The sequence below is a fragment of the Pithys albifrons genome, chromosome 16 (assembly GCF_047495875.1).
Source record: "Pithys albifrons albifrons isolate INPA30051 chromosome 16, PitAlb_v1, whole genome shotgun sequence".
In the NCBI taxonomy this organism is placed as follows: domain Eukaryota; kingdom Metazoa; phylum Chordata; class Aves; order Passeriformes; family Thamnophilidae; genus Pithys; species Pithys albifrons.
The window spans coordinates 9,931,641-9,945,803 of record NC_092473.1 but is presented as its reverse complement, the minus strand read 5'-3'; the positions used below and the strand labels follow the sequence as shown (position 1 = coordinate 9,945,803).

At 39.6% G+C, this 14,163-nt stretch overlaps 1 protein-coding gene across 1 annotated transcript; it reads right to left on the bottom strand.

Annotated features, from left to right (window-relative positions):
- Window positions 1-10: 10 nt before the first annotated feature.
- RSPH10B (radial spoke head 10 homolog B) lies at window positions 11-14,112 on the bottom strand. Its single transcript, XM_071571570.1, has 20 exons — window positions 14,025-14,112; window positions 13,068-13,402; window positions 12,344-12,419; window positions 12,012-12,080; window positions 11,648-11,821; window positions 11,049-11,134; window positions 10,302-10,422; window positions 9,341-9,517; window positions 8,542-8,683; window positions 7,955-8,076; window positions 7,319-7,508; window positions 6,538-6,646; window positions 6,376-6,455; window positions 6,128-6,276; window positions 5,268-5,375; window positions 4,055-4,231; window positions 2,860-2,911; window positions 2,088-2,198; window positions 812-1,007; window positions 11-408 (listed from the first exon to the last, which is right to left on the bottom strand). Exons 2-20 carry the CDS (start codon window positions 13,367-13,369, stop codon window positions 168-170), a joined length of 2,682 nt encoding a protein of 893 aa, XP_071427671.1. The 5' UTR covers window positions 13,370-13,402; window positions 14,025-14,112; the 3' UTR covers window positions 11-167.
- Between the last annotated feature and the right edge of the window lie 51 nt (window positions 14,113-14,163).

Sequence of the window (14,163 nt, the reverse complement as noted above, 5' to 3'; positions counted from 1 at the left end):
CCCTCTGAAACCCTGTACAAACAGTTTTATCATTCTTAGAGCTTCCTACAAAGTGCTGTTGTTCTGATGTTGTGTTGGTTTGGGTTTTTTTTTATTTGAAGAATACTTGCTTGAAGCTTCAGTAGCTGTTACCAGAGGATTTAATTCTCTTGTCAGCAGGCACCTCATTACCTGCGGGGTGCCTTCTGTGCCTCTTTCTTTACTGGGGGTACTTTCTTTTGCGCCTCTTTCCTGGCTGAGGGCCCTCCCCTGCGGGCATCTTTCCTGGGCGCGCGCCCTCTCCTTCCCTTCGGCGGGGACGCTCTCTGTGCGGCACGATCAGCCTCTGCCCTCTGGGCAGCGAGGGCTTGCTCTGCTGCAGCTGCTTCTTGTCTTCTGGCCTCTTCTGCTTCTCTTTCAGCAATAAGTCTGAGTGGACAAAGTTTGAATTTAATGTACTACAAGAGCAGGAAGACAGATTTAACCAGGCTAAGCACAACTCCAGCTCTAGTCCTAGTCTGAGCAGTATGAATTGTCCTGGCAGAGAGAAGCAGAGTCTGGCTAATTACCACTTCAGGTCCAAATATGTCTTAACTGTCTTTACCAGGAAATATCAGAGTTAAGAGTTCTGCAACCTGAAAGCAGCCTACATTTGCTATTCCAGATAGTAGCAGAAGGCATGAGTTACATTCTGAATGTTACTAATCACACCTGGATGAGTTTGTTTCCCAGTTCCAGGATGCTAAACTACTTTCTTAAGCACACTTCTCATTTTAAAAAATTTTGTTAGTAGAAGAGGTAACAGTACTGCAAGACAAGATTCAACACTTACTTTGCCAGCTCCACATCTGTGACCTTTCTCAGCTCAGCTAATTCAGCATCCTGCTTTCGCTTTTCTTTTACTTTTTCCCTCAGCACCTTCTCATGCTGGAAAGCAGGGAAGAGCTTAGTTGTGAAAAAGGTTTCCACCTGACACATCCACAGACTAAATTCCTTGTCTTGTTCAGTTTTGTCTTCTCTTGCTTCATCTACAACATGCAAATAAAACAAGTTTATTTAGTAGGACGCTTCAGTTTCAAATGTGTTTTGGACTGCAGTATTCCAGCTCTGATAGCCTGCAATGGGAAATTCTGGCTTCTGCATGTTGCAGAATGTGGCAGCTGAGACACTTTGAACTGAGGCATGTGAAAGGGATGGCCCTTTTGTGGGTCTCCACTGTGACTTGGCCCTGGGAATGGCACCAAAAAACTATGATCTCTCCCCTTTAATCCTGTCACTGTCTGCTGCAGTGACCTGATGAAGGTTCACTGTCTGTGACTCCTGTGCCTGAGGGAGTGGAGGAACAAACCTGAACAAAAGGAACTACATGCAAATGTCCAGTTGCCATGACTGTCAGAAACCAGAACAGGGCACACCTGATGGGTCATGAAGAAACAGTATTTTTTTTCAAATGTGTAACTTTTCAGTCATCAGATTTCAGTGACAGAGCTTGATGACTACACAAAGATCCTTGTCTACCTATGTTTTTGGATTGGAGTTCTTTATCAGCAGGAAAAATTTAACAAGCACAGAAAACCAGCCCAGATGAGATCTGCTAATCAGCCAGAAGAAAAAAGTTATGAGCTTCAACATAAAAAAGTGCTTTTACTGACGTTTCTTCTGCATGAATGTTGGCCTGTCCCAACATAAGGCATCTTATCCCAGCTAATGATGGCACACCACTAAGAATAATTCTTATCATAAGTGAAAGAAGCAGGACATAGCAGTAATACATTTTATTTGTTCCAGACATTAAACAAACAGGCTTGCAGACTGAGGTTCTCATTGAGTAAATACAAATTATGGCTTAGAGATGCCCTATAAATAAAATGTGGCATTTTAAATTTGGATAAACTATTTAAGTCAGTACTTACATATCTCATTTAATTATGAGCTGTCATCTTCTTTTAAAAATTTTATTTAAAAATCTTCCTCCAGAATTAATGTTCATTTACTGCCCTCTTGTGACAAGCTGACATCTGCATATACAACTAAAATTTCACAATTTAAGAGCTACAAGGGTTTTTGTGTGTGGGTGTGTTAGTTCTAAAACAGTAGGATTGCTTTACCTGCCAACTCCTTTGCTGGAGAGGAATCTTGTTCTTTTTCTGCATCCCAGTTGAACAATGATGGGTCATCTTTGCTGTCTGCGCAAGTTGTGGCGAATGAAAGGAGTGTCTCTGATATTGCAAAGAAAGAAAATTAAAATGATTCAGTCTTTAATTCTGAGCATTAAATATCAAGTTTGATCTTCAGCACAAACAAATACAGATTGTCATCTGACCTGTGGTTAAAATACTGCTAAAATTATGAAAAGTTTGTCTATAATGAAGGCACAGTGCAGAGTTCAATGTCTTGTTTCACAGAATCACAGACTCTTCTGAGTTGGAAGGGACCCACAAGGACCATCGAGTCCAACTCTTAAGTCAGTGGCCCACACAGGGGATTGAACGCACGACCGTGGCATTATTACAACCAAATTTTAACCAACTGAGCTAATCTCAGGGTTTCCATGCCCAAATGAGTGGGACAGAATAGGTAGAGTTAAGGTTTAAAAGGCCTTTAAAGTTGTTTTTAAGGAAAAAGTGATAGCTTCTGATTAAAAAGCACAGAAAATTCAGAGATTCAAACCTGCTCAGCTATGTGTGTGCTGCAGGTATGGAAACTAAACATAAACCTTGTCATAACTGCCAGGCTGAACAGAACTGCCCTGTGTAACTGCAACAGATCAACTGTTTGAATGATCAGCTCCTGTTTTAATTGCCTTGAAAGCTGCAGAAAGAGTGGATCTCCTCTAGCACCACCGTGTTTATGGATGTTTGTGGTAACTGCAGTACCCACCCAGTAGAGATGCTTGCTGACCCTGCTGACTGTCTTCATGAGATCTCTGAGGCTGGAAAGAAGTTTGATATTCAGTTATTACACGTCTGAGCTTGTGTTCAAGTTAAAAAGGGAAATTCTATGTCCCTTTTAGTCATGCAAATTCCCATCTCCAAAGCATTCTGCAATCATGCCTATCTCAAAACATTTAAACTGCAATAGTGTTTGACCTTTTCAAGTATTGGCAGGTAACACTTTCCCTTTGGTACCTGCCAGGCAAGTAGGATTATCCCATTTCAGAGCTAGGGAAAGACAGAACTACAGAGAAGGAAAGATCCTGTTTTTACATGTTGCTCTACATAGTATTGTTCTGTTTCTGAGTGTACAGCCCAGCTGTCTGGGAAATGGCATCATTTATGTCTGTACCAATGATATTTCTGCTGTATTAGTGAAATGTAAACATAAAAAGAATTTTACCCTTAGTAATTAAGATTTTCTTTTGGTCTTGGAAAATCTGACTGTTTTAACTGGACCACTTCACTGTCCAACTGTGCCAATGCCTGCAGTGTTGGCAGGGAATGGGTCCATGGGATGGGAACAACTGGCCAAAGAATGGGAAATTGTGGTGTACAGTGGCATTACTGGCTTATAAAGAGTGCAAAATCAGGTGCTTGTGAATGCTCTTTGAATTAATAACAATATTTTCATCTTGTACATAATTCCAAATAAGAACAATTCTAGTTCACGCCTTCAACTACCTTGTGCATAAAAATTGCATCAGTGTCACAGGCAGCATCTCACAACCTACAAAATCCTTATTCAAAAGTTTAACAGAAAGCAAAGAGCACAGTTTTACTTCTAGGAAACAGCAAGGCTTGCTACACACAACAGCTGCAGTGCCATTTTAGACATTCCCCTTAAAGCAGGAGAGACACATCCTCCACCAGCCAACCCATCTGTCAGCTCCCCATGCAAAGGCTTGCAAGTAATTTATGTGTATTTATAGTTATCTAGGAAAATGTGCAAAGGTGTTAGACCTATCTACACTGATGCTACAATTAAAAGTGGCAAGAAATAGAAAAAGCAGAAGGACCTGCTCAAATGACTCTTTATGCAAAAAGAGGAAATAGGTTTCTATGTTCAGGAAACAGAATGTTTGCAGGGCCCAACTTCACCCTCTAAGTGGGCACAAAATAAACTTTAACATGAACTTTACCTGGGACACAGAACATTCTGATAACAGAGACACAGTTGAGGTTCTCTTGGAGAAATTCTTGAGTTTAAAGCTAGTTTTGTTCTGATTATCACAAGCTGTTTGCTCCTTGGCCATGTCATGGGTAATGTACACAACTGCACATTCCAGAAGAGCTTCAAAAAATTCCAGGAAAACCAACTAGAGTAAAAGAAACACAGTGATTAAATTCAGTAATTTTTGCAAAATCGCTTCAGTAACAGGCAAAGGACTCAAGTGATTGTGAAGTCTTGCTGGCGTCACTTAATAGTCAAACATCTCTTCTACTGAAGATTAATTGAAAATAGTCAAAGGTCAAAAAATTCAGGAGGTGATACACTGTGTTACACCTTACACAAGCCACATTGAATTAAAATACTGCATAGATTTTTGTTTTATCTGCAGCTGTAAGAAATTTCTCTAACAAGTAACTCACAACTACAGCTATTACCTAAAATATTGTAATTGCACATGATGCTTCGAGAAACCCCAGGAATGGGTTTATAAGGATCCCTTGGTAGGACTCACACTGTGAGTCCAGGTTATCAGATACTGTTTAAAACAAATGCAGTCATGTCATTGACAACAGACTGTTGCTGAAAAAGAACTAATTCTTGAAGGGTGAGGACCCCCCACACTGGGTCAGCCCTCAGAGAGCACAAGAGTCTCCTACAGTCACTACTCACTACTACAGTCCTACTCACTGAGGCTGCAGCACCTCACATGGCACTAACCAGGTGTCTTGGATCACCAGATTTTTTGGATCATTGGGTTCACACCTCAATTATTGATCCACCTTAACAGCCTTGGCAGCTGGAAGTGCACAGATTGATCTCTGTGTAATCACTGCATGTACATCTTGTCAAACACATCAGCTGCCCCACACACAGAGCAGTGTTCTGGAAATGGTACTTGCCCCGTGGGTTATGGCACTCCTAAGGAGTTATCTGCATGGTCCAGTATGCTGAGACTGCACTAAGAGTAGGATATTAGGAAAAACATAGAAGTACATGAGCTAAACTAAAAAATACAGGCAGAACAAAGGAAGACAAAAATAAGAGGCTCAAGTTTTTTTCTCTTTTTTTTTTTCACAAATTAATTCATTTTCCTCCCATTCCAGCAGGTAGGACAGTATTTGCAGTAGTTTCTAAAAGCAATTGTTTCTGTAGCAATGAATTATGTTCTTTTCCATACACACCTCCAGATCCAGGTCGACACCACTCCCATCATGTGGAGAGGCACCAACTTTGACAAGTATTTCCACAAGTCTTGAAGCAGTTAATTGTTTGTTGAGAAGTTTAAAATCCTGAGTAAGAGTAAATGTTACATGTTAACAGCACTTAAGGCATTCCCACATGGACCTAATCTACCTCCCTTTAAAGCCTGTGCCAAAATTTCGAGTGGTTTCATATGATACCTCCACATACATAATTAACAACAGGGGGAAATTCTGGCCCTACTGAAGCCAATGGAAATCTTCCTGAGACTGCAAAAAATCACAATTTTGCCATCTGATTTTTTCTTTCATGAAAAAATGGCTTGGATTCATAAAGTGATAGTCACCCAAAACCCAGGCATTATTAATGGCATTTTTCCCTGGCTTCTGAGCAATCTTGATCTGTCCCTGAATTACTGAATTTTAGTAAAGAATCTCATGTTCATCTTGCAGGAAATACATTATTGAAATGCTTTACTGTTATTTCAATAGCTGCCAGCCTTTGAGTTCTAATAAGACATGTTCATGTACATATTTTATATGATGGGGCAGACAGGGACACAGGGGAGACCATAAAAAATATTTATATCCCCTTAAAACACATTTGTCTAAGATTTGATCATCTGAAATGATCAAGTACAAAATCAGAATTAAATGCTGAATAAATGCATAAATAATTTCTGTGGAACAACTGTCCCTTTAATGTCAGTTGGACAGTTTGCACAAATAACATCAGTCCCACCTTGCCAAGTGTGCAGAAGCCCCAGGGAGTTATTTTAAAAGGCCTTTAAACAAATAAAGCACATCAAATCACACAAACCAGAAAAAAACTAGATCATTACATCCAACATCCAAACAAAGTGCCTCATCTTCATTGTGGGTTCAAAGGGAGGTCTGACAGCAGGCCTGAGAAAAGCTTTGTATATCTCCCAGCATTTGTCAATGTAGCTCATGGCAAAACCAGTACATCGTTCTTCAGAAAATAAGATACCTTTTAAAAGGAAATGGGAAAAAATAACAGTTACAATAAAACTGTAATATATGTGGCACTAACTGACAAATTCTGCACAGAAGAAATACCACTGCTTACCTTGGACACAACAGGCAGCAGGAATAACATTCCTGGACATCATTTCTAAGAAACATTTCTGCAGATAAGGACCTTTCTCTCTGTGGTTGAAACAAAACTATTTGTCTGGGAAGATTCAAATTGATTACACTGAAATACATTTCACTAACAGCTGGGACTTACTTGTGCTCTTTGTGATAGATATGAAATGCCAGACGAATAAGGTAAGATAAAAATGTTCTGAACAGTAATATCTCATGTGGACAATGGATCTCCAAAAGTTGTTTACCACCTGAAAATTTTGAAAAAACCAAATCTCTATTACGCTTACATCTCACATTGCTTAAGGGTATATTGATTTGACAGCCTTTCTTATCCTCTCCCTCGCTGCCTATCACGCTCCTGAAAGACTCAAAACAGACACTGCATCACTTCCAAACAAGCAGATCAAGGGAGAACCATCCACCTGTAGCTGGATCTTGGGTAATTCTCTCTTTCTGCAACTGCACCCACTCAGCATACACAGAAATAAAAGGGAATGCAAAGTTAGAGTTAAACCCTTCACATACTGGGGACACTGCAGGTCCAAAGGGAAAAAAACATACTACATGCAAACTAAAGTTAAGAACACAGGAAAAAAAAGACAAAAAGATTTGTCACTCCTAATTCTCTTTCTCTTAAAACTATGCATAGTAGTAATGGCAGGATTAGGGGTGAAGGCATTTTTTGAACAGATGGCTCTTTGGTGCAATTGTTCATATTGTATTTTAATTCTGTGTTTTCTCACCTGAGGACCAGAAGAGCTCAGAGAAGTGTTAATGCATCCACTGAATATTCACAGGCACAGAGGTACTGACTCAGGGCCACTTAACCACCAGAGCTGAGCTACCAGTAGAACTTGCCACTCCATCTCTCCACAGCTTACCACCAAAATTCCTAAATCCCAGTCAACAGAAATACAAACCTCTCACTATGCGATCCATCGCAGCAAGAGTCTCCTTGGAGTGGTGGAAGTGACAGTCCTTCAGGAACCTCCAGAACTGGAGCTTAGTCATGAAGAATGTGTTGTCAGGAGAATGAACACAGCCTAAGGCACTGTAGAAGTTGTAGACTCTTCTCAGTTTTGTCATATACCTTAACACAGCATATTCTACCTAAATAAAGCAGAACATGTTTTCAGCATCATCTCAGAGCCAGCAGAGATCAGCTTGTACTGATCTTGTAACTGGGCAGATCACTTTTTGACCTCACAACTTTGAAGAGCATATTCCTGGCTAAGAGTTCACAAATAGTTATAATACATGGAGTTTGGTGACTGACAAAAATAAAGTATCCTCTGTCAGCAGACAAACCCCAGAGCAGCTAAAGACAGCTGCTGAATGCTCTTTCAGATATGTTAACCTATTTTTGTTGGGTCTAGGGGAAGCTCAGAAGAGCAATACTGTTTATTTGTTCTTTTTGCTTCTCTGTTTTCACAGCCTTTAGATTTTCAAATAATTCTGTAACAGAAAGACCTACTTTAATACAAATAAACCAGAAATAAAATAATATGAAAGACACTGCAGGGGAAAACTGAAAACATCAAATAGTAGTCTCTTACTTGTTTCAATTCTTCCTGTCTCTCTTCCCTTGGGAACAAGTCAAGCAGTGAAGATATATCCAAGTCAATATCCGAGCCCAGAATAGAAGTATTTTCTGAGTCATTCATGATTGTGACATTTTCTACCATGCAAGTAAAACAAATTAGAATAAACTAAAATGAAGTTACACACACACACACACACACACACACACACACACTCTTAGAAAAATAAAACGTGTCTTATTCCTTATATTACTGACTTTGAACAACAGATTCCTATAACATGAGGAGTACAGACTTCATGTTCAACAGCGTAACAACTGAAGAATAATTTTGTTAAATCAACCCCTAGCCAAAAGAAAATGCAGACATCATGTAAGTTATGAAACTTTTTCAGACTAGTGTTCCAAAAACATTACAAGATGTAGTGTGGTTGTGTCACTTAAGCATGGAAACAAAAGTCATTAATTATTAAGAGAACTCCCATTTTTATCTAAGTTCTTTGAAGAAATATGTCTTGTTCTTGAGTAAATACAAACAGCTTCACATTATAGTAAAATGGAACAACTAAACATGAACTGCATAAAATTTGTTAAGCTGCTTACCAGTGAGAAAAGGAATTCCTGTGCCAATGGCACTCTGCTCTTTTGCATTCACTGCATTCACCTGAAGACCAGGACATTGTACCAGACGATCATCTACAAACTCTCCTTTATAAATATGACCATTCTTGAAGATAAACTTGCCCTACAGACAGAATTAATTTTAATATAAATATAAAGCAAAGATCACAAAAATAACACTAGTGCTCTCAGTCAAATTTTCTTTTCAGAATCTTGGCTAAAATGCAGTATATGATATAAAATACAGCAAAATCATTTTTCCTACCCTCTTTTATAATGCACTTTGTCACCAGTTAACTGAGCAGACTGTTTGGATGAAGAACTGCCTATATATTTCTTTGATTCTGAAAAGTATTATGAAGAAAAAATATTACTCCCATACAGAAAGCCTTGTTTGCAACCCTTAGTTTGCATATGTGGCACTTCACTCGCAGTTTTTTCAAGTCAGTTTTATGTAAGAACCTCTCTGTGCAAGGACAGCTGGAAATCCAGCTCCCAGTGGAAGTGTGAAATACTAACCAACCACTGCAAAACTCCACATGTACCTACTGCACTGAAAATCTCCACAGTGAAATGTATTTCTTTACACACACACCACATATCTGTGGCCCAGCAAGGTCCTTGGAAAGGCTCCCACTGCCTTCAGGGGACTCTGCCCTTTGTGGTGGGATTTCATCCACACTGCAAACTGAATGTAGTTTTCTGTACAGAAACCTGGAGACTCACTGGGCAGGGCAGAGCAGTTTGCTCTGCTACTGTGTGTAGTTTTGCCACTACTCACCTTGCCATGCTTCTTATTACAAACCCACTGGCCTTCGTACACGGCCCCACCGGCGTAGATGAACTTCCCATATCCGTGTCGTTCCCCTCGTACAAAATGCCCCACGTATTCATTCCTTAGAGGATACTGGGACATGGGCCCTCTCTTGATAAACCATGTGTGGGTGCCATATCCATGCTGAAAAAAAATTGTGTGTTTAGAAAAAAACATCCCCAGAAGAGCTGCTGTTGCTCCAGGGCCAGGCAGCTCTCTGAAATGAAAGCCTCAGGTGATTGCTGAGCACTTCAAACCAGGCACAGGACTCTGTTCTGCAGAGCTGCCTGTGGAAGCACCCAGAGGATACACTGAATCAACACATTCGTGAGCAAGTTCTATCACAGGACTCCCAAGCCCACCTTCCCTGCCTGAATCCTCCTGCCTGCAATCCTGAACACCACGCCAGCCAGCCAGGATGTTCCAGAAGCTGAACTCCTTGGCAACGTTATACAGAGTGAAAAGACAGAGCAGGTAGATCACATTCTTTTGCCAACAGAATAAAAAAGGGAAGGAATAGAAAATGCCACAAAATCATCTTCTATCATAAAACTTTTCCAAAAGGGAACAGTGTGGTCTGATAGTTTGCAGGTGACACAGAAGTAAATTATCACATATACATATTGCTGAAGTAATATCTCAGTCTAGTCACAAACACTTAAATTCTTTTTTTTTTTATTGAAAAATGTTTTTATTTTCTGTTAGGGAATTAAATTATGATTTTATAATACTACATCAAAAGCCTTTTAACAATTTGAATATTGCTAACATGAGAATCCACTTATAAAAAAGAACATGTTTCTGCTACCTCAACAGGCAAAAATCATACAAAAATCCTTTGCTATTGTACAAAACTCCCTATCCAGCTTTCCTAGAGTAGTGGACAGATGCTGAACCAAAGAGAGATTTCTGGGGAAGAAATGAATACCTGGATGCCATACACCCACTGTCCTATATACTCTTCATTAGCTGTCAACCACATCATTCTTCCATGTCCGTGTCGTACGTTTTTCTCCCACTGACCTTCATAGATATTTCCAGATCTATAGCTGTAAGAAAACAATAAAAGCTAATGACTCATTCATACTAAATTCTCAGTTGATCTTAGGAAAGGCTTATGCAAAACCTCATTGCTAATAAATTTAGAATTTATTAATGCTAAATACAAGTATTAATCTGACAGTTGGCTCACTGTGGTGTGGACACAAAGGTTTGATTGTCGCCACTGTTTCCCTCCTATTTTTAACTTAAAACCAACTAAAAATATTAACCAGCTCCTGTTTTTCAGTCTTTTCGAGTAAAAATATTTGTCTATATGTAATTTTACACATAAGTGATTTATTCATAAAGCAGCTCCATCTGTTCAAATCAATTAAGTGTGTTTGTTTTTAAATATTGAATTGTGCTTTACCAAAACTGACTTGGGATTTTGTCTTTAGATATTCTTTTATGTGAATGATCAGTAAAAATACAGCATATATAAAAAATACATGTTATAAAGAAGGTCTATTTTATTATTATGAAGCACTTTGTATATTTTTTATTCCACTGCACAAGGCACACACTGGTATGAAATGACAGCATTTGTATCCATTTTAAACAACAGGAGAAACTGCATGATAATACACATGAAATAAAAGCCCATGAAGATAAGAACAAGTGTAATCATGTTTACCGTCTCATTCCCCATCCTTCTCTGACGTTATTGACCCATTCACCTGAATACCAAGAGGTATATTCCTGATCAAAATAAATGATACCCTGAAACAAACAGCATAGCCCTTTTAAATTCCTAAATATTCATCTACATGAATAAAACATCACATATAAATTATATAGGACACATGTAATCACGCTCTAATACTTATAGTCACTTTGAGACACCGTACTGAAAGCAACCAAAGTGATACAATTAAATAAAAAAACAACCTCTTTTGATGAATACTAGTTAAGACCTTAAAAAACACCAAGTGTTCAAATGAAAATTGTATTACATTATGCCAAAGTCTACCACATTTTTCAAACCACTTGTAAATACTTGAAGATAATTAACTTTAGTAATTTAATTACAGTACTCACTCTGAGATAGATCAGTTTTTTAATCCATTCACTTCCAACAGGAGCTCTGCAGTGTTAACTACATTCACAACTTCAGAAAAAATCCTTAGGAAAAACAAATTTCTACACAGCATAAGACCATGCAACGGAACAAAACACTTTTGCTGTTCTTGAAGGTATCACTTGAGCCCATGCTCTCATTTGGTTCTTACCTACCTTTCCATGTCTTTTGCCATTACACCACTCGCCAAGGTAGGAAACAGGACGAGCACCACTCCTGAAAAATCCAAATCCATGCCTAACTCCATCTTTGATTGCTCCTTCATAAACGCTGCCATCATTCCATGTGTAACGGCCATTAAACATTGGCACATTCTCAGCAAAAGTTCCCTGAAACGTTTAATTACAATATTAAAAAAACCTAAAACCGTCCCCCAACCAGGCTTGTCACTGAAACCACTGCTACAGTTCTGCAGTTTTGACCTGTACTGTACCAATTACTGCAACTTATCTACTTTCCTTCAATTTGCACATCTATCGGGCGTAATTGTGTCCAATTATAACTCAAATTGTACTTTACCTCATACTTTACTCCATCAGCCCATGTGTAAGTCCCTTGTCCGTGCATAAACCCTTCAGAAAACATGCCCTTCAAAATGAAGAGAACAGTATCATTTGCAAATTTATTCTTACTCCAACTGAATCCCACAGTGACAGTAAAATTTCAAAAAGATTGACATATCAATGCCCCTCCAAATGGTTTCAAATGAAGAGTTTTAATGCCAGAAACCCAAAGAGCTCTCAATGCTTCTGAGTGCTCAACCTCCACCCATATTAAAAGAAACAGCCTGCCTGTTCTAGAGGTAGAACTTGGTCTACCACTACCTCTTTTTTTTTAACTTATACATTTACCTTGTATGTATCCCCTCCCTCAAAGCATGCAAATCCTTCTCCCTCATACAATCCATTGACTTGTTCACCTTCATAGCTACAAAGAAAACAAACTAAAGATGAAGATTTCAAGTCAGTCTCAGTAGATCAAAATCACATATGATAAATTATATTTGATTTACACATAGGTCTACACAGCTGTTGTGTCTTGTGCAGAAAAACAAACCAGAAAATTTCCACTTTTTTGAATCTTCTTTGCAATATGTCATGTTGTGCTGCCTCAGATCTATATTTCTTTCAGTTAAGGAAAAAAAATCACATTGGTAGCATTTACTAGCTTACAAGCAGGAATGCTGGTATGTGAAACATTACATATAGTCCCCCTTGTAATACCAAAGGACTTTGTTAATGTTGCCATTCACCTGTTTCCTCAGTTTGGGATATTCTTAACAGATATGAGCAGCCCTGAACATTACATGACATAGCTACATTTTCTTCACCAACTGTCTACATATTTAAACTTCACCAAAGGTGAACAAGCTAAGAGTGAGGGGTTTGCATCTTTCTGGGATGCAGGAAGGCAGCAGAATTCTACCTGTATGTCTCACAAGGTGTCACCACTGCTGGGTCTGAATAACCCAATTCTCTGCCTCAAACACAGTCAAACCTGTGTTTGTATGACCCTGGTTACAGCAGAGATATTTAAATGAGAATTCCTGACTTCATTTGTAACAAGCATACATACCTTTTTACAATAACTTGAGCGAGAATAGGCTCCTCCCGGTAAGGAGGAACAGGCAGGACTGGAGGTTCTTCTACCTCCTCTGGGACCTCTGGAATTGCCTGAACTTCTTCCACGGCACTCACTGAATCATTTTGCAACTCTGTCAGCACTGTTAAACCACTCTCAGTTGCAGCATCTTGTGGAGAAACAGGAGTATGGACAGATTCTTCTGCCTTCTCACCATCTGCCTTCTTACTGTCTTTCTTCTTGACATCTTTCTTGACATCTTTTTTCTTGACATCTTTTTTCCTGCCCTTCTGCATAGCTGTTGAATTATCTTAATGTGTATTTTCCTTCTGAAAAATGAAAATTTACTTCTGCCTTATGTAAATATTTTTACTCTATAAACCAGTTGACAAAGACCCTCAAAACACAGCTAACTACACAAAAACTATCCATCTTTCCATAATTGTTATACACGCATGTATTTATTTCTGTAACAGCAATTCCTCAAGGCAGTGGTGGCAGTTTGTGGCAGACAGGGGTTAACAGGAAGCTCTGCCTGAGAATTACCTCCCAGTCCTCCATCAAAACCATTGTTACAGAAGTGTTGACAGTAGACTTATATTTGCTAAACGGAGATCTACATCTTTACTAGATTTAATTATGTGGGAAAACTGAACGCCACTTCTCAAAGACAGGAGTTTGGTGAGCTTCTTGAAAGTTACAGCTGCACTACTACTACTGATTTGACTGGCCTTCCAAACTACAAGTTGCAGATAGCACCACAACACAGCACAGCTCATGTACCCTGAAGTTATTTTGCTAATTAAGAGCTGGTTGAAGATCACAGGACCGCCTGAACGGCTGCAACAGCAACCCCCACCCATTTCCCTGCGGGTCTCACAAGCACCCACTCCCCGTGCGCCGCAGTGGCGGGGCCGGCAGGGACAGCCTCGGTCACCGCCGCGTTCTCACCCGTGCGATCGCAGTGCCGAAACCAGCGCGGAGGGCAGAGTGGGAACGTGGGGGCAGCCGGGGCTGAGCCCTGTCAGGGAAGTCTTACCCGGGGACGCGGTGCCAGCCCCGAGCCCTGCCCGCGGATGCGGTGCCAGCC

Coding starts and splice junctions, on each gene's coding strand:
- RSPH10B (XM_071571570.1), bottom strand. CDS start 13,369: ATGCAGAAGGGCAGGAAAAAAGATGTCAAGAAAAAAGATGTCAAGAAA. Junction 11,822..12,011: donor CTGATGGAGTAAAGTATGAG/GTAAAGTACAAT, acceptor TAAACGTTTCAG/GGAACTTTTGCTGAGAATGT. Junction 9,518..10,301: donor AGTGGGTGTATGGCATCCAG/GTATTCATTTCT, acceptor ATTTTTTTTCAG/CATGGATATGGCACCCACAC.